This window comes from Lynx canadensis, chromosome A2 (genome assembly GCF_007474595.2).
Source record: "Lynx canadensis isolate LIC74 chromosome A2, mLynCan4.pri.v2, whole genome shotgun sequence".
In the NCBI taxonomy this organism is placed as follows: Eukaryota; Metazoa; Chordata; class Mammalia; order Carnivora; family Felidae; genus Lynx; species Lynx canadensis.
The window spans coordinates 55,100,757-55,119,217 of record NC_044304.2 but is presented as its reverse complement, the minus strand read 5'-3'; the positions used below and the strand labels follow the sequence as shown (position 1 = coordinate 55,119,217).

Genomic DNA, 18,461 nt, shown 5'->3' with positions numbered 1-18,461 from the left:
AGAGTAGGATGAAGCCATGGGAGGGTTCTGAAGGTCCCTATGCTTGTGCATTCTACTCTTCTGTTTTCATCCTCCCACTACTGGGAATGTGAAGGTAAAAAACAACAACAACAAAAAACAAATAAAAAACCAATCTGGCCCACGTGTTTGGTGCCTTACAAGCCACTTAATCCCACTGGGAGAGCCACATGGCCAGGAAACTCCCATTGTGCAGAATGGGAAACTGACGCTCCCAGTGGCTAGGGTGTCGCCCAAGGACACAGAGCTGAGCGTTGCAGGCAGAGGGAACCCAAGCCAGCCCTCCCACCTGGAGCACCCCCTCTTCTAGGCTGGAGGTGTGTGCTTTCCCTCAGCAGGAGGCTCACTCGGAGTGGGGACTGGATGGCGGGGAGGGACTCACAGCCAATGGTGATGCCCAGCTCCACTCCACGCCTCTTGGGCAGCTTCACGTGGAAGGTACCGCTGCTCGGGATGACGGACTCTGCAGGCAAACACACGTGGACTCATGTGAGGCCTGAGGGAGAAGACTCAGGGAGTCCCAGTAGGCCAGCTGGGAAAGACTGCAAAAAGTCACCATCCCAACCCCATCCTGCGTTTTCCACCTGACAGATGAGAGAACTGAGGCATGGTGAGCTGGCATTTGCCCAAGACAACCCATCTGGTCAGAGCAGATTTGGGGCTGGCACCCAGGCCCCATGACGGCCAGCCAACCCAGTTCAGACCCAGTAACAATCTACCAAGCACCTACTACGTGCCGGGCCTTAGCTTGGTGTTTCCACACAATTTATCTCATCTAACCCAACAATATCCATTGTAGTAGGACTCTATTCACCAGTTCAAGTTGGGGAAGCTGAGGATGGGTGGTGGGAGGGAGTGTCCAAAGTCACAGAATGTCGAAATCACAAGACCAGAACGTCTAACTGAGTTTTTGTGTGGGGTTCTTTGCCTAAGCCCTGCAGAGGGGCAGGGAATGTTTTCAGCCCCCCTCTGCCCTCCCTCGGTCCTGTTTCGGCACAAAACTCCCTCATCAACGCTCCCACTGGTGTGCAGAATTCCTGCCTCCCCGGCCAGTGCCTTCCTGGTGCTGGTGCTCAGGCACACGCTGCAAACACTCAGGCAGAAGGGTTGCTGCAAGGGGGGGTGGGGTGGGGGTGGAGGAGCACGTGCACCGGGCGAGAGCACAGGACAGGAGGGAGCACAGGGTCCCCAAGGGCGAGGGGGAGGTAGGGACACTCACTCACCTGCCACATCAAACTCGACCTCCAGTGCGACCCTGTGGGCCAGCGCCGCGTCCCGCAGCAGCTGGTTAGCTTCCTCCATCGTCCCGTCCTCGGTGGCAATACCATTGATGGACAGGACCCGGTCTCCCACCTGCAGCAGCCCACACCTGAATCCCGGGCAGCCCCGCGGAGAGAAGAAGTTCCGTTACCAGCACGGCTATCCCTGGGGGACAGGAATGCCATGCAGGGGCAGGCTCGAGGTATGACTCCCAGCTCGGCCCTATACCAGCTGTACATCCTCAGGCCATTCAGCATGTGACTCTGGCTAAGGGAGTGAACTTGCTGGGCCTCGGCTTCTCTGTCTGCCCAAGGGGGGTGATGCTTGCCTTAGGAGATATGTATATAGAGGACTCTGGCTTCAGGCAGACAGGGGTTCCAGTCCTGGGGCACTCACAAGCTGCGTGACCCTGGGCAATGCATCAGCTTCTCTGCACCTCAGTTTCCTCATCTGTAAAGTGGGGCTGATGACGGAGTTGATGGGATGGCGGAGCGAGATACACTTGTGAAGCCAGGCTTGGCATGTGACTCAGTTTCCCTGGCTATCTATGAGCCCTGAGTTGGAGAGTGGCAGGCCCAGTGGGGCAGGGGAAGTTGGCTCACCTCTCTGCTGGGCTGTCGGGCTCGATGAAGCGCACGAGCGGAGGGGAAGAAAGGGTCTCGGTGGCAAAGATGCCACCCTGGAGCTGGAGGCCGAAGCCGCTGAGGGGGTCTCCGCAGAGTATGACCTCCGTGGTCTCCGTGTGCACGATCTGTCCCCCTGGCCCCACTGTGCTGGAGGCCAGTGACACTGCAGGACAGGTGGGCATGGCTGTCAGGTGGGCAGTCCCAGAGAGCCCTTCGGGCCAGAACCAACCCATTCCTAGGCTCAAGAACCTGGAGTCAGACGGGCAAGTGAGTGGCCCAGGGAGTCACAGCCTGTTCTGGGCAGTGCTCTCCTCATCTGCACAGCGGGGGATTCCCACCCAGCAGGGCCGTGACAAGGATTAAGGGAGACAGCTCCTGGGACTGCCATGTTGTAAAACAGAGGATTGTGATGTGTGATGTGATGTTGTAAAGTCCTCTGTAAAACAGAGGATTGTGATGTTACGTTGGGTTAGTGTTGTTCTAATGCTAGTATAATACCATAATACGTAGTATGCTATTTTTGGTAACAGCTTTATTGAGATACAATTCACCTAACATAGCATTCACCAATTTAAAGTGTACAACTTAGTGTGTTACAGTATATTAACAACGTAGTAAAACCATCAGCACAATCAAATGTAGAATCCTTTCATCATCTCAGAAAGAAACCCCATTCCTTTTAGCTAGTGCTTCAGATCCTTCCATCTCTCTCGGCCCTAAGCAACCTCTAATCTATTTTCTTCTCTATGGGTTTGCCTATTCTAGACATTCCCTATAAATTCAATCCTATAATATGTGGTCTTTTGTGTCTGGCTTCTGTCACTAAGCGTAATATTTTCAAGGTTCTCCTTTATAAGGCTAAATAACATCCCACAGTATGAATACGCCACATTTTCTTTAACCATTCATCTCTCTCTCTCTCTCTCTCTCTCTCTCTTTTTGAGAGAGAGAGCATTCATGAGAGCAGGACAGGGGCACAGGGAGAGGGAGAGAGAATCCTAAGCAGGCTCCATGCTCAGTGAGAAGTCCGATGCGGGGCTCGATCCCACAACCCTGGGATCATGACCTGAGCCAAAACCAAAAGTTGGACTCTCAACCAACTGACCCACCCAGGCGCCCTTATCCATTCATCTCTTGATGGACATCTGGGTTGTTTCCACCTTTTGGCTAAAATGAATAATGTTGCTACGAGTATTCATGTATAAGTTTTTGGGTAGACATGACATATATTTTCATTTCTCTTGGGCATATATCAATGTGGAATTGCTGGGTCATATGAAAATTTTATATCTGTTTGATACATTGTTACTTAATATATATTGTTTTATATTCCAGATATAAAAATACCTGTATTATTAATAGGTATTATGTATTAAATATAATTTATTATATTTAATTCTATTATGAATTCTATTATACTATTATACTTTTATTACTGTTTTGTTATACTTTATATTACATGTTACAATCTGTGTAATATATTGTATTGTTCCATATGTTGTATTGCTATAATTTTCATAGTTCCATCACTAATAACAAGAATGGTGCTTGGTATATAGGAGGTGTTCAAAACGTTTAACTAATTGGGGCGCCTGGGTGGCGCAGTCGGTTAAGCGTCCGACTTCAGCCAGGTCACGATCTCGCGGTCTGTGAGTTCAAGCCCCGCGTCAGGCTCTGGGCTGATGGCTCAGAGCCTGGAGCCTGTTTCCGATTCTGTGTCTCCCTCTCTCTCTGCCCCTCCCCCGTTCATGCTCTCTCTCTGTCCCAAAATAAATAAACGTTGAAAAAAAAAATTAAAAAAAAAAAACGTTTAACTAATTAACTAATGGTTATCATCAATAATAATAATAATAATAATAATACTTTACTAGTCATCCATCTTAGGAAAGGGACAGGTAAAGGTGTCCCAAGAGCCCTTAGCCTCCACATGCCCCTGCCTATGAACAGCATTTCTGAATCTTTTTACCTACACACCTCCAGCTTTGGTGGTTGACAAAGGAGGTTGGTAAAGACGTATTTTTTTTTTTTTAATTTTTTTTTTTTTTTCAACGTTTATTTATTTTTGGGACAGAGAGAGACAGAGCATGAACGGGGGAGGGGCAGAGAGAGAGGGAGACACAGAATCGGAAGCAGGCTCCAGGCTCTGAGCCATCAGCCCAGAGCCCGACGCGGGGCTCGAACTCACGGACCGCGAGATCGTGACCTGGCTGAAGTCGGACGCTTAACCGACTGCGCCACCCAGGCGCCCCGGTAAAGACGTATTTTAATCTCTCATCTGACTCTGAAATGTTTCCATTTTCACCTTGGCTTCCAGGAAGCTCATAACCGTATTTAGCTCCTTTCCAGGAGATTTGTATTCCTCTTCTCCCTCACCTGGTTCAATTACAAACGGCCCAGTTAACCTTTCATCCTTCCTGGAGGCCTCTACAACTCACAGAGCAGAAGGCTGGATAAACTCTCTACGTCAACAAAGGAAGGACTTTTCCCAGGAAAGACTTCAAAATTCTTGGCATTCTCGTGACTTTTGCTATTTCCACACGTCTCCTGCATTATCATTCACTACTATTTGTCTTTACATTCACTCACTTTTTAAAATACTTATACCTTCATTTCAAAAGGGAACTACATATACAGTGATTGCAAATAGAAATGCCTATAAACAAAAGGTAAGTAGAAATCTATACGTGTGTGTATATATGTGTGTGTGTCTACACGCATAGGTGTATATATACATACAGACCGAACGTGAAAATTACCACATGCTGGATGGCTAGCCTCAGGCCTACATGTCTTTGTCTTAGGGGAAATTAAAAAATGTCAGAGAAGTGGTAAAGACGTAGCTGCACCACGCTCACACTTTCTCCTTGAATGGATCAGAACGAATCCAGAATGAAAGAAAATGAAATGGAGTTCCTGCAAGACCTTTGTGCAAATCTGAAAGGGGAAAGCTTTTCAGATTCAGGTATCCTCTCCTCAAGGCACTTTAAGGTGAGGTGCCTCTTTGATGGTGAGGTCTATCACCTGCTGGGAATTTTCCATAATAAATGTACAAAGCAACTGGAACTCATCAGGTGCATCCTTGTACACTGCACAACCTACCCAACCATCCAAGGCAGTCTGGCATACCACTCATGCTATTTAATGACCCCACAAACATAGAACTGGGGCCCTGCCCCAAATGCCCCCACTCTTCGGCAAATCTCTCAGGATCAGGCATACACGTAGCTCAAAGCGGAGGGAAGAGCCCATGGTTTACTTACATGAGCTTTTGTGCTCCCTTCTTCGCTGCCTCCTCCGCCCCATTGTGGTCCGGGGGCTCATAGGGTGGGATCCACGGGGAAGGGTGCTGGGGTTGGTGCAGGGAAAGGCATGATTCATGGTCGGCGAGGAAAAGGGAGTCGAGGACAAGGCTGGGGAGATGAGAGCACAGCCCCGTGAATCCCAGAAGGGCCTACCACCTTGCCACACAGTGGGTGCTAGGCAGCCACCCCAGCACAAGGCGACACGGGGACGCACTCCCCCTTTCACCTCAACCACTGGCTGTGTGACCTCAGGTAAGTCTCTCCCACTCTGGGCCTCAAAGACTGCAGGGTTTTCACAGACCTGGTGAAACCCAGCTGCCAGGCTCATGTCGCCACTAATGTGCTGGGTAATACCAGGCAGACCCCCTAACTTCTCTGCGTCTTGGTTTCCTCCCCTATGAAACATGCACAAGCCATGGTGAGATGGGCACATTACATCGGCTCTGGTCCTGGCCGGCAGGTGTGGCCCAGGTGGGCGTCCTGCAGTGGCCGGGCCGCGGGCTGTGGCAGGAGAGCACGCAGGGGTCCCAGCGATGTGGCTGTTCGCTCCTCTGCACCTTCACTGTGACCCAAGGAAGAGGAGACAGAGGTGCAGGTGTTAGGGACTGAGCGAGTCTGGACTCACCACGCCCCCCTGGAGGGCAGGCTCCCATCTGCAAGATGAAGCGAGAAGAGCAGGACCAGACAGCCTGAGTTTTCCCAGAGCCAGGCATTCATTCGGATGCCGCTCATGTGTCCTGAAACCCCCACTACGTGCCAGGCACTGTGCTCAGCTCTCAGCCAGGCGGCAGCAAGGATGGGAGGGAAAGCAGGCCCAGCCTGAGAACTGGCCCATCAGCTTTGGGCAGCGCGGCTGACAGACCCCACTGGGCCCCTGCGCCTTTAGGATCTACTGCGGTGCTGTGGCCTGGGCAGCCCTGGCCAGGGGCTGAGCACATGGGGGCACTAGGGCCTGGCTGTTTCTGCCCCATGCTGGGCTCTCGAGGCAACCTATGCTCCAGGGCCGAGGAGTTGGCCGAGGTCTGCTCACCCCTGCACTGCAGTCTGAAGCTGCTCTGGCTTCCCGCCCCCTGCCCTCCAAACTTGCGCAGGCTTTACCCCCAGATGAATTCTTTGCACTCTCCTCCATCTGCTTCCCACGGGACTCCAGCGATCCTGCCTCCCCCACCTGCCCCACCAGATCTTCTAAACCGGCTGCCATGCAACGCCTCCTCCCAGACTGCCCCAGGTCCCGCCTTGGCTCTTCCTTCTGCTGTGGGGCTTTCGGGGGGGCCAGCCTGGTGCAACGTGTCCACGGACGGATGAGTGAGAACCCAGCTATCTCAGCCCAGTGACTCCACCCCCTGTGCAGCACCTCCATCCCACACAGGGAGGGCACGGCACACAAGCCAACTCAGGAGCCAGCTGCCAGGTCCTTGAGACAGGCCACTTGGCCCCTCTGTGCCTCACTGTCATTATCTGTATAATGGGGCTAAGATAGTGGCTGCCTCCCAGGATAACGGGGAGGATGTGAACGAGCTACCACACAGGACGTGCTTAGAGCAGTGCCTGGCACCTAGCGGAGGCCCACAAGGGCCAGGAGGGCTGTCGGCAGCCGTGTGCCCTCATGAGGCACCTCAGGGGTGCCTCTCTGAGCCTCAGCTGCCTCAACCTCCTCTGGAAAGTGGAATAACAGCAATACTGACCTCACAGACTCATCCTGAGGATGAAAGGAGGCGACCCATGGGAAGCCCCAGCCCACAGCAGGTGCTCCATATGTGACTCCAGCTCAAGCCCCAAAGCCTTCCGTGTCAGGCCCTGGCTGTGGCTTGATGGGGCCTTTTCAGACCCTGGCAGAGACCACACAGATGGACCCTCCCCAACACCTGTCTCCCCGCATTTTATTTGAGGGGTTTCTTTCTCTCCCAGATGATCAATCGGGCGTACCAGGCTGGGATTCACACCCCTGGGCTGTGCTCTATCCTCTACCTCGGTTAACTTCTCCCAAGCCTGTGCATGTGGGGTCCTCACTCCCATTTACGGACGAGGCGACGGAGGCTGAGAGATGCAGAGGCTGTTCAGCTGGGGCAGCGCTGGCATTTGAACCCAAAGCCCAAGGTCTGGAATGCTAGAGGCACTTCCCTGCCCCAAGTTCAGCTCTGCCCTCTGGTCTCTTAGACCACCTGCTTCCTCTGTTCTTGGACTGCCTCGCACCCAGCTCTCTGCTCTGGTCTGGGAGCCCCCAACTCCTCAAAAGGCGGGGCTCTCGGTGCTCCTGACTGACTGGCTGCCCCCTCTGGTCCTACTGAGGATGGTAAGCTGAGCCCCAGATCTAAGCTCTAAGTAGCACAGAGCACAGAAGGACTGTCCCCAACCTTGGTCTAGCCGTTGTATTTCTATTAATACAAAGAGTGACGGAAACAGCCTTGGGACACCCACCCCAGCAGACTGTCAACACTCAAACATTCAAGTTGTTTCTCTGCCCCACCGGCCCAGCCTCGGCTGCTGCACTTGACAGTCTGAGCTTCCCCATGGGAGCGGACATTTGTTCCAGTAAATTTTAGCCTGCCCAGGGCTACAGTCCTAGGCCTCTGGGACCCTGTGCAATCCTCCCCATCCGCCCTCAGGTTTGGGGGCTGAGACCCTCCAAGGGGACCCACCTGCCTCTGACGGTTTCAGGGGCCTCCGACTTTGGGGTGCTGGCAGGATCTCTAGCCGCACTTTCTCTGACACGTTGGCCAGGAGCTTGGTGGCCTCCAGAAGCGAGCAGTGTGCTGTGCTGGTGCCGTCAATGGACAGGATGTGGTCTCCAGCATGTAGGGCCCCACTCCTGGCCGGGTGGGAGAATGAAAGGGGAGGCTGGTCTGGCCAGAGAGAGCTCAAGGTGGCCTCTCCTCCGTCCATCCCTGGCCACTACGGGGGCAGCACCCAGTGTGTCTCACCTGTCCACCACACTGGCCGGCTTGATGCGGTCGATAGTGATGACCGACTTGTTCCGGTGGGAGCCGGTGGTGAGCGAGATCCCCAGGGCGGACCCAGGCGTCTTGGTTATCTCCACTATCAAGGGCCCCGAAGCATTGGCCACTGTGTCTGGCACGTGGAAGGAGACAAGAGTTCGAAATGCAAATATTGAACGCTTGCCTCCCCAGCCTCAGTCGGCTATCTCAATTTAACCCCCACTGCTGGGGAGGGATTACCGTACCCATTTTACAGATGGGTAAACTGAGATGTATGGAGGTAAAGGCCTTGTCCAAGTTCACACAAACACTCAGCAGCAGAGGAGGGTCACGAACTCAGCTCTGAGGGGCTCTGACCCTACGGCTCTGCTAGACAACACTAAGGTGCTCCCACTTATGGAGAGCCTGCCATTTGTCTACAACCTTTTCCCATCTCAGAAAATGGCACCCCCATTAACCCACCCAGTGGTTTAAATATGAAACCTAGCTCCTTGTGCTCTCGACGCCCCTGCCCAACCCCCGCCACTGTGTCCAAACGTCAGCAAATCAGACCAAATCGACTTTCATCATATTTCCTGAATGCAACCTATCTATGCTTCCCAGGCAACCAGCCTGGTCCAGCCACCATCACCTTTCTCTCTCCTAGCCTTTCCCATCTCTCCCTGATGTTTTGTTTTGTTTTTTTTTAGAATGCCACTTATTGCTATCTGATGCCTCCCATATTTGATTTATTCTGTTTACTGTCCACCTCTCCCCACTAGAAGGTGAGCTCCCTGAGAACAGAGGCCTTGTCTGTATTGCTCTCACCTGGATCTCTAGTGCCTCAAACAATGCCTGACACATAGTGTTTATTGCCCAGAGAGGCTCAGAGAGGCTAGGTGCTGGTCCAAGGTCACAGAGCCTTTGCAGTGGTGAGGATTTGGGTCTGCTACCCCCTGCCCCAAGCCCTGGGCCTCTTTCTGCCCCAACCCTAGTCCTCAGACCCCCAACTCACCTGGGATGGCCACATCATACTCCACCTGGAAGAGCGCCTCGTGGCTGCACTGTTGCAGCGTGGCCATGGCAGTGGCGTGGCTGGCCCCGTGCAGCGGGATCCCATCAACGCTGAGCAGCCTGTCGCCCACCTTCAAGGAACCTTCCCTGCAGGGAAGGGCCTGGTCAGCCAGCCCGGCCTCAGTGAGCACTGTGCACAGCCCTCCCGAGAGGGTGCTGGGAAAGGTTGGGGCACGGGGGACAGAGAGGGGCAGGCAGTGGGTGAAGGAGAAAGGGACGGAATGATGAGTGAGGGAACGTAGGAGGGAGTCCATGGGTAAGCGGCTGAATAAATGAAGCGGGCAGGTAAGGATAGCTGGGACCAGCGACCAGCTCTGACAGCTCCCCCCTTTCTCGGTGCTTAATAAATTCATAGCCCCAGCTCAACCCTAGAACGTCTGAGTGGGGACACCCAGGGATACAAGAGAATGCCAGTGCCCAGAAAGGACACCAGCCCTGTCAGGGCCACACAGCATCAGGGGTGGGGCAGTCTGGAGGCTTCATGCTGCCCGTCATGAGGTCCGCTCTCACTGCCCCCACTCTGGCTCCTCAGCAGTGATTCTGGCCTGGTGACAAATGCACCTGGGAACAAATTCAGCAGGGGCCCTGGGAGAGGGGCCTGAGTGGGGGTTCACCTCGGTTTGGGTCAAATCTCCACCCTGGAGTGCTTGCCCCAACAGATGGCCAAAGCTATTCTGGGAGGTTCTATGAATAGCTCATCACAGCCTCTGTCCCAAGAATGGGTTTAGATTTCTGACAAGGCCGTTCCAGGCTTCTCTTAAAATGGCCAAGACTCTCCCACTGGGGAGGTCAGGGGTCAGGTGCTGGGAACTGGACACGTTCGTCTCCCACATTCTCGTCTCCTGGCCCTGCCTGCCTGGTCCTTCTGAGCTATGCCCAGGCAGAGGCAGGCAGGGTGGCACAGCCAGGACTCCAGAGGCTGCGTTATAGAGGCCATAGCGGCACTGCTAACAGGGCCCCCGAATCTCTCACAGCAACTCCTAGGGGCTGTAGTATCCGCCCCATGCCACAGATGGGGAAAACTAAAGCCAGGGAAGGGAAGAACAACATAACGCCAAGGCTTGCTTCCCTCCCCACCCCTGAGACAGTAGGTTGTTGGGGAGGAAAGATCTTGGGGTCTCTCCCGTTTGGCATTGAGTCCTGCTCCACCAACAAGTCCAAGTGACTCTGAACAAGGTGTGTCCTCTCTTTGAGCCTCAGTTTGCTCATCTAGAGAACAGTGGTTTCTGGTCTGCCTTCTTCACAGAGGAGCTGGGGGCAGTCAGGGCAGGGAAAGGCTGTAAGGTTTCTTCTGGTTCAGGCTCACCTGTCTGCAGGGCCGCCAGGCCGGACACAGGTCAGGACGAGCGGGCGGGTCTTATGTACGTCTTCATGGGCACCCCCTGGACAGAACTCAACAAGAGGAATCAGTCATCTACCCACTCTTTCCCTGATGCCTAGATGCCCCGACTCAGCCCCTAAACAGGCTCCCTTAACTAAATCTGTTTTAGGACCTGTCCCTTCTATTCACGGGCCCTCTTGTAAGATACCAACCGTAAATCCCCAGAGCTGGAACAAAAAGTAGGGAACGTGACCGAAATCCTTTCTTAAATGGCTTGCTTCCCTTCCTATGATCTCATCCTACTTCCCTTTTTGCCCTGGTTGCTAGGCAGCTCCAAACTTTCCTCTCAATCTCACTCCCAGCAATCATGCACCCTTCATTGCTTGGCAAATGTTTCCATTTAACATTTGACTTAATGGCCCTGGGTTCTTTAGAGTCAGAAGCAAGAAGCGATCCTATCTATCCATATACCTATCCCTACAACCTCATTAAAGCAAAGCATGTGTTCACACATGGAATTAGCAGTAGCCTCCTTCCCACCTCTTGGCCCCAAGTATGACTCTTACACTGACCTCTGAGGACAAAGCCAAAGCTATTGCCCTCCTTGTACAGGGAGACGTCCACTGTCTTTGTGACGATCCCTGGGCTGTTCTCAGGGGCTGGGGAGAAATAGAGGGCTCCTTTGAGTACCTCAGTCACATCACCAAGCCACAGACATCCCCAAAGCTCATTCTGGGAGAACTGGGTGACCAGACAGAGATTACAGGGAGGGTAAACTTCCCCCCACCCCAGTTTACAGGTAGGACAAGCAAGACTTCAAGGGACCCTTCACCTTAACACCCACTTAGAGAGAGGCCTGCCCAGGCTCACACAGAGACCACGACAGAACTCAGACGTGAGTCCATGGCTATGGGCTCAGGCCAGGGTTGAATTCCAGTCATTCAAATCTTAAGACTTTAGACCAGCTTTGAAAATTCAGAGCTAGGCTAAACCCTTGCCCACTGTACTCTGTGCAAGCTGGAGGGGTGAAGACACCAGTAGGGCTGGGAATAACTGTTTCAGCCCCCATTCCCCAAACCATCCCCCCCCCCTCCGCCCTGAGGTAGAATTCTGGACGCTACATGTAAAAAACGACAACGGGTTATAAACAGGGCCCTGTCACCTCCTGGTGACACCACACTGCAGTTGCAGCCGAAGTCCCTAGGTGTGACATAGGCCGGTCTTCAGGTCCCACCCACCCAGCTGGTCCCCACCACCCAGGTGCTGGCAGGGAGGCAGCTGTGTCTACCCATGACTAAGGCAGTGGAGAAAGTTCCCCGTCCAAGGGCACCCACCGGGCGGGGGCAGCTCATACTCCACCTCCAGCACCACGCGCTCGCCCACATTCTTGAGCAGGGTGATGATCTCATCATGGCGGAGCCTGGTCAGGTGGATCCCGTTCACTGACCGAATATAGTCGCCCACGTTCAACAGGTCACTCCTGGGAGCAAGGAGGCCAGAGCACATGCACGGTGAAGGTGCCAGCATTCACACCCACTCTTCTGTTGAATCCTTATGATCTCCGAATCCCCATGTCACAGATGGGGAAGCAGTGGCTCAGAGAGGTCAGACATCGTCCAGGGTCACACAGCGGGTCAGTAAGAGAGTGCAGATTCTAACCTACACCTGTCTGACACCCAGGCCTGGCATTTCCCCCGATGCCGACCTGCCTGCTTTTCCTCCGGCTGGGGTGTTGCCCTCATACTTAAGGCTCCGACCAGCCTCAGAGGAGCCCACAGAGTGGCTGGATCATCTCCTTATTTGCTGTTTCCTAGAGCTCACCCTGGCTTCTAACCACTAATCTTCTGTTCTATTCAACTGGACGCTACCGACGCCTGCCCTGTGTGAGGCCCAGAGAGGTGGCAACAGAGAGGCTAACCCCCAAGTCTCATGGAACTCCTGATCCAAGGGACCCGCATAGGCCAGACGACAGGAAAATCCAGAGTGATGTGTGCAGAACTGGCACGCAGGGCCATGTGAGCCGAGCAGAGGAGCCGCCTGGGCCTGGGGTACGGGGGGCCTCCCAGAGGCAGTGTGGATGGATGAATAGGAGGCTGCCAGTGGGGAACAGGCCTTCTGGCAAGTTAACTGCATGTGCAAAAGCTTGGAGGGCCTGGCAAGAGTGGGATGCTGTGGTCGAGCCAGCCCCTTGAGTAAAGGGGAAAAGAAGAAGCTGGGGCCTAGAATTACAGCCACCACCGACCGGAGGCCTCCCTCCAAGGAGCACTGGGGCGCTTCTGGAAACAACTGACTGATGGCTTTACCGACAGCCCTGGTACCTTTTCCGCTGGCCCCTGCCCGCCTCCTCCTGCCCCACGGAGCCCAATCCTCACCTGGCTGCGAGCCCCCCCGGTCTCAGGTTGGAGACCCTGGGCTTCCCGTCCTTGTCGGTGCCACCTGAGATGGTTAGGCCCAGCGTGCTGCCTTCCTTCTTGGTCAGCTCCACCACGGTGACCCCGCGGAACTCCTCTGTCAACAGATGGGGGGGTGAGCAGGCAGTATGGCACAATTCCAGGCCCCTAGCTCCAATACAAATGAGACCCACACTTGGTAAACAGAGCACCTGGCTGCAAAATGCTGGGTAAGATCATCCCCTTTTTACACAAAGAGGATCAGAGAAGTTAAGTGACCGGTCTAAGGTCACAGAGTGAGTTATCGGCAGAGCCACTGCCGTCTGACCCCCCCGTTCTGAGCCACCTGTGCCTCCAGGACAGAGAAAGGGGAAGGGGAAGAGGCTCATCACCTGGAATGCTCTGTCTGCGGCATGCCAGGGCCACATCGGTCCCTCCTGCGTCCTTGCCCCCTTTGGAGTAAGGTCCATCGTCTGCAGGCAAGAAAGAGAAAAGGCCCTGAGTTCCACTTTCATTTCCGTGCAGGTGAAACCTTTCTGCCTTGGGACTCTTCTGCTTCATGGATGTGACCTGTAAAAGGGGTTCCCTCCTGCCACCGGCTCCGACTGAATCTGCTGGGCGGTGGCGGGGCGGGGGGGGGGGGGGCGGTCCTCCTGGCTTCTCCTCCCAAAGGAGGCTCCATCTCTGCCCTTGAGTGGAATAACCTTCTTCTGAACACCACCACATACTGGGGCTTCACAGCCATCCTGTGGTTGAGTGTCATTCCACTGTATAGATAGAGAAGCGGAGGCCCCAAGCGGGACAACTCAGGCCCATAGTCACACAGCTGGGGAGTCACGCCATCTGGATTAGAGCACAGGTCTTGGGGCCCCACCACCCGGGGGCTGTGCCTGCACAACTGCCGGGACTGGCAACTCTCTCCCATGCAGGCACCACGGCACAGGTGAGACGGGGCTGACTGTGAGCAAACTCAGTCGAATGGACCCACTCAGCACTCGTTCACGAGGACTGCACTTGATCGTTTACAGTTCACATTCTCAGATGTTCTGGCAGCCCGCGAGAAGTCTCCTTTAGCTTCAATTCTAGAAAACACTCTCCTGGAAGTCTCTCTCCTTTAGCTTCAATTCTAGAAAACACTCTCCTGGAAGTCTCTCTCCTTTAGCTTCAATTCTAGAAAACACTCTCCGAGAAGTCTGTCTCCTTTAGCTTCAATTCTAGAAAACACTCTCTGGGAAGCCTGTCTCCTTTAGCTTTAATTCTAGAAAACACTCTCTGAGAAGTCTGTCCCCTTTAGCTTCAATTCTAGAAAACACTCTCCCGGAAGTCTCTCTCCTTTAGCTTCAATTCTAGAAAACACTCTCCGAGAAGTCTGTCTCCTTTAGCTTCAATTCTAGAAAACAGTCTCCTGGAAGTCTCTCTCCTTTAGCTTCAATTCTAGAAAACACTCTCCGAGAAGTCTGTCTCCTTTAGCTTCAATTCTAGAAAACACTCTCTGAGAAGTCTGTCCCCTTTAGCTTCAATTCTAGAAAACACTCTCCCGGAAGTCTCTCTCCTTTAGCTTCAATTCTAGAAAACACTCTCCGAGAAGTCTGTCTCCTTTAGCTTCAATTCTAGAAAACACTCTCTGAGAAGTCTGTCCCCTTTAGCTTCAATTCTAGAAAACACTCTCCCGGAAGTCTCTCTCCTTTAGCTTCAATTCTAGAAAACACTCTCCGAGAAGTCTCTCTCCTTTAGCTTCAATTCTAGAAAACACTCTCTGGGAAGTCTGTCTCCTTTAGCTTTAATTCTAGAAAACACTCTCTGAGAAGTCTGTCCCCTTTAGCTTCAATTCTAGAAAACACTCTCCTGGAAGTCTCTCTCCTTTAGCTTCAATTGTAGAAAACACTCTCCGAGAAGTCTGTCTCCTTTAGCTTCAATTCTAGAAAACACTCTCTGGGAAGCCTGTCTCCTTTAGCTTTAATTCTAGAAAACACTCTCTGAGAAGTCTGTCCCCTTTAGCTTCAATTCTAGAAAACACTCTCCTGGAAGTCTCTCTCCTTTAGCTTCAATTCTAGAAAACACTCTCCGAGAAGTCTGTCTCCTTTAGCTTTAATTCTAGAAAACGCTCACTTTAAGAAGTTTTCACAGATTTCAAACATAACGAAAACAGAATAGTACAATGCGGAGGTTCTCAAAGCATGGCTCCTAGACCGGCAGCACCAGCAACCCCTGGGAGCTGGTCAGAAACAACAGATTCTCGGGTCCCACCTAGGACGTAGTACATTAGAAACTTTGAGGATGGGGGTCCAGCAATCTGCATGTGTACATGTTTTAGTAGATTACCCTAACTTAACATTTTCATCTATTTTTTAAATTTTATAGACATTAAAATTCTTTGTCGTGTGCTCTTCTCTGGGTTTTGGGAAATGTGTCCTGACCACCACAACCAAGATTTAGAATAATTCCATCACCCCCAAAATTTTCCCTTGCTCCCCCCTTTGTAACCAACCAGTCCCTGCCCAACCCTCAGCCCCCAACTACCACTGATCTGTTTTCTCTATATATACTCTTGGCTTCCCTAGAATGCCATATAAATAGAATCATGTAGTAAGTATGTGGGCTGTTAAGTCTACTTTCTTTTATTTAGCATAATCATTTGGGATTCACTCCTGTTTTGCATGGATCAGTGGTTTGTTCCTCTTTTTTATTTAAAAAAGTTTTTTTATGTTTATTTTTGAGAGAGAGAGAGAGAGAGAGAGAGAGAGAGCGAGCAAGCAGGGAAGGGGCAGAGGGAGAAGGAGACAGAATTCAAAGCAGGCTCCGGGCTCTAAGCTGTCAGCACAGAGCCCAATGAGGAGCTCGAACTCATGAACCGTGAGATCATGACCCAAGCCGAAGTCGGATGCTTAACCAACTGAACCACCCAGGAGCCCCAGTTTGCTCCTCTTTATTGCTGACAGATGTTCCACTGCAGGGATGCATCTGTTTGCTTAGCCATTCACCTACTGAAATACATCTCCACTCTTCCCAGTTTGGTGCAATTTCACAGGGGGCATAATAAATATTTGCATACAGATTTTTGTTTGAACATAACTTTCTGTTCCATTTGGGTAAATACCCAGGGATGGGATTCTGGGTCACATGGTAAGGATGAGGTTAACTTTGTGTGAAACTGCCAACCTGTTTTTCAGGGTGGCTGCACTATTTGTGGGTCCACCAGTAATGTAGGAGGGGTCTGGTTGCTTCACATTCTCACCAGTATTTGGCAATGTCAGGTAGGATTGTTTTTTTTTTTTGTTTTGTTTTGTTGTTGTTGTTGTTTTAATTTTAGTCGTTCTAACAGATATGTAGAGGCTTCTTACTGTGTTTTTTTTAAAGACTTTATTTTTAAGTAAACTGCACACCCAGTGAGGGCTCAAACTTACAATCCTGAGATCAAGAGTCACATGCTCTCCTGCCTGAGCCAGCCAGGTGCCCTTCTTATTGTGGTTTAACGCACACTTGCCTAATGACTATGATGTGGTACGCTTTTCCTCATTTGCCACCCATATATATCTTCATTGGTGCAATATCTATCCAAACCTTTTGCTCATTTTTAAATTGGGTTGTTTTCTTGTTATCAAATCTTTATATATTCCAGATTCCTCTGTGTAGATGTAATAATTTTGTGTTTTGCAAAGGCAACTCTGTGTCACACTGAAGTTTGAGAACCGCTGGTATAATGAATCATCTTTACCCAACATCTAGTTTTAACAATTATTAACACTTTGTCATATTTATCCCATGTATTTTTATGCTGAGATACTTTAAAACAAGCCCCAGATATGATGAAATTACACTCTAAATATTTCAGTATGCATTAAAAAAAAGTGGGAACACATTTCTTAAATAGCAAAAATATCACTATCACACCTTACAAAATTAAAATGATTTCTGGGGCGTCTGGGTGGCTCAGTTGGTTGAGTGTCTGACTTCAGCTCAGATCCTGATCTTGCGGTTCGTGAGTTCGAGCCCCACATGAGGCTCACTGCTGTCAGCTTGTCAGCACAGAGTCTGCTTCGGATTCTCTGTCTCCCTCTCTCTACCCTTCCCTCACTTGTGCTCTGCCCAAAATAAATTAATTTTTTTAATTTTTTTTAATCTTTATTTCTTTTTGAGAGAGAGACAGCATGTGAGCCAGGGAGGAGCAGAGAGAGAGGGAGACACAGAATCTGAAGGAGGCTCCAGGCTCCGAGCTGTCAGCACAGAGCCCGACGTGGGGCTCGAACTCACGAACCGTGAGATAATGACCTGAGCTGAAGTCAGACGCTCAGCCAACTGAGCCACCCAGGTGCCCCAAAATAAATAAATATTTTTTTTAATTCCTTCATTATTAAATTACTAATTAAAATCCACTCCATATTCAAATTTTCCCAACTTCAGTAAGTTTCTAATTTCAACGAGTACAATTTTGGTTTTGGAAAGTTGTGTTTGGTTCTTTTGCTTATATCCTTGTCATATATTGTTCTTTCCTTATCTAGTGCACCTTACAGGTCTCTAATAATTTTAAATCTTTGCAATGTTCATCTATTACTCAATTTTCTATTATCTCAGACTCTTGAGAGGTGTTTCTGCTGTCTGGGATGTCTGATGACTCTCCCTCGTGGTGAACTACTTCCTTGTATATTTGGTAATTGTTGGATTGTGAGTTCATCTCTAGTAGGGCTTCACCTGTGGGAATCTTATTCAGCCTGGTTGAAGGCAGGTCCCTCCAGGGTCCAGAGAGAATTTGCAATTCCTTTCCCTCAGTGCCTGCCAAGGCATTATTTATAGAAATATTGGCTCAGGGGTTCTGGAACCAGGGGAGTAGTGTGAATTACAACCTTCAACAGATACCAGGGGCACATCTCAGAAACCCAAATCTCAAGACCTAGCTGAGACAGACATTCTCTCTCTTTGGTAGATGGGTGGGTATTTTCCCAGTCCCCACTTTCGCTGAGGGTATGTCTTTTTAAAGGTCCTGGCTTTATGCTGGGGTGTGAGTTCCAACTAGGGAAGGTATAGGGACTTCATCTCCTGTATCCTTAAGCTATTAAAACCTAAGCCTTTGGTTGCCAGACCAGCAAACACCTTCATTCCTGCTGCCACCCCAGTAAGGAAGCTTATCAGCCTACATGCATCCTGCTGGTTTTCAGTTTTCTCTTCATTTTTTGATTAGAAATGTACTAAATTTACAGACCAATTTGTGGACAGTTGACATCTTTACAATATCAGGTCTTCCAATCAATGAGCATGGTCTACTCTTTCATTTATTTTTGTCTTCTTTAATCTCTGCCAAGAATATTGTATACCTCCACGGGCAAAGACCATGTACATCTTTCATTAAATATATTCCTAGATATTTGAAGTGTCTTAATGCTATTGTAAATTGGATTGTTGTTCAAATTTAATTTTCTAATCATTTGTTGCTGATATATAATAACAGAGTCGATTTTGTATGCTGACCTTTAAAACTCCCGTATTAATTCTAATAGTTTATCTGTAAGTTCTCTGGGCTTTTCTGTTATCTGTGAAAAATGACAGGTTTTTTTCTTTCT

General features: G+C 50.8%; 1 protein-coding gene across 1 annotated transcript in view; it reads right to left on the bottom strand.

Moving 5' to 3' along the window:
- The window catches only part of GRIP2 (glutamate receptor interacting protein 2), a 53,444-nt gene that overhangs the window by 15,957 nt on the left and 19,026 nt on the right, over positions 1-18,461 (bottom strand). The window contains exons 4-16 of the mRNA XM_032592491.1: positions 13,299-13,379; positions 12,889-13,024; positions 11,851-11,996; positions 11,089-11,175; positions 10,502-10,577; positions 9,137-9,282; positions 8,128-8,275; positions 7,846-8,015; positions 5,643-5,768; positions 5,165-5,314; positions 1,881-2,067; positions 1,242-1,387; positions 401-481 (exon numbers count right to left, since the gene is read on the bottom strand). Of these exons, the coding sequence (XP_032448382.1) occupies positions 401-481; positions 1,242-1,387; positions 1,881-2,067; positions 5,165-5,314; positions 5,643-5,768; positions 7,846-8,015; positions 8,128-8,275; positions 9,137-9,282; positions 10,502-10,577; positions 11,089-11,175; positions 11,851-11,996; positions 12,889-13,024; positions 13,299-13,379 (1,680 nt within the window). The remainder of the gene's footprint in view (positions 1-400; positions 482-1,241; positions 1,388-1,880; positions 2,068-5,164; positions 5,315-5,642; positions 5,769-7,845; positions 8,016-8,127; positions 8,276-9,136; positions 9,283-10,501; positions 10,578-11,088; positions 11,176-11,850; positions 11,997-12,888; positions 13,025-13,298; positions 13,380-18,461) is intronic.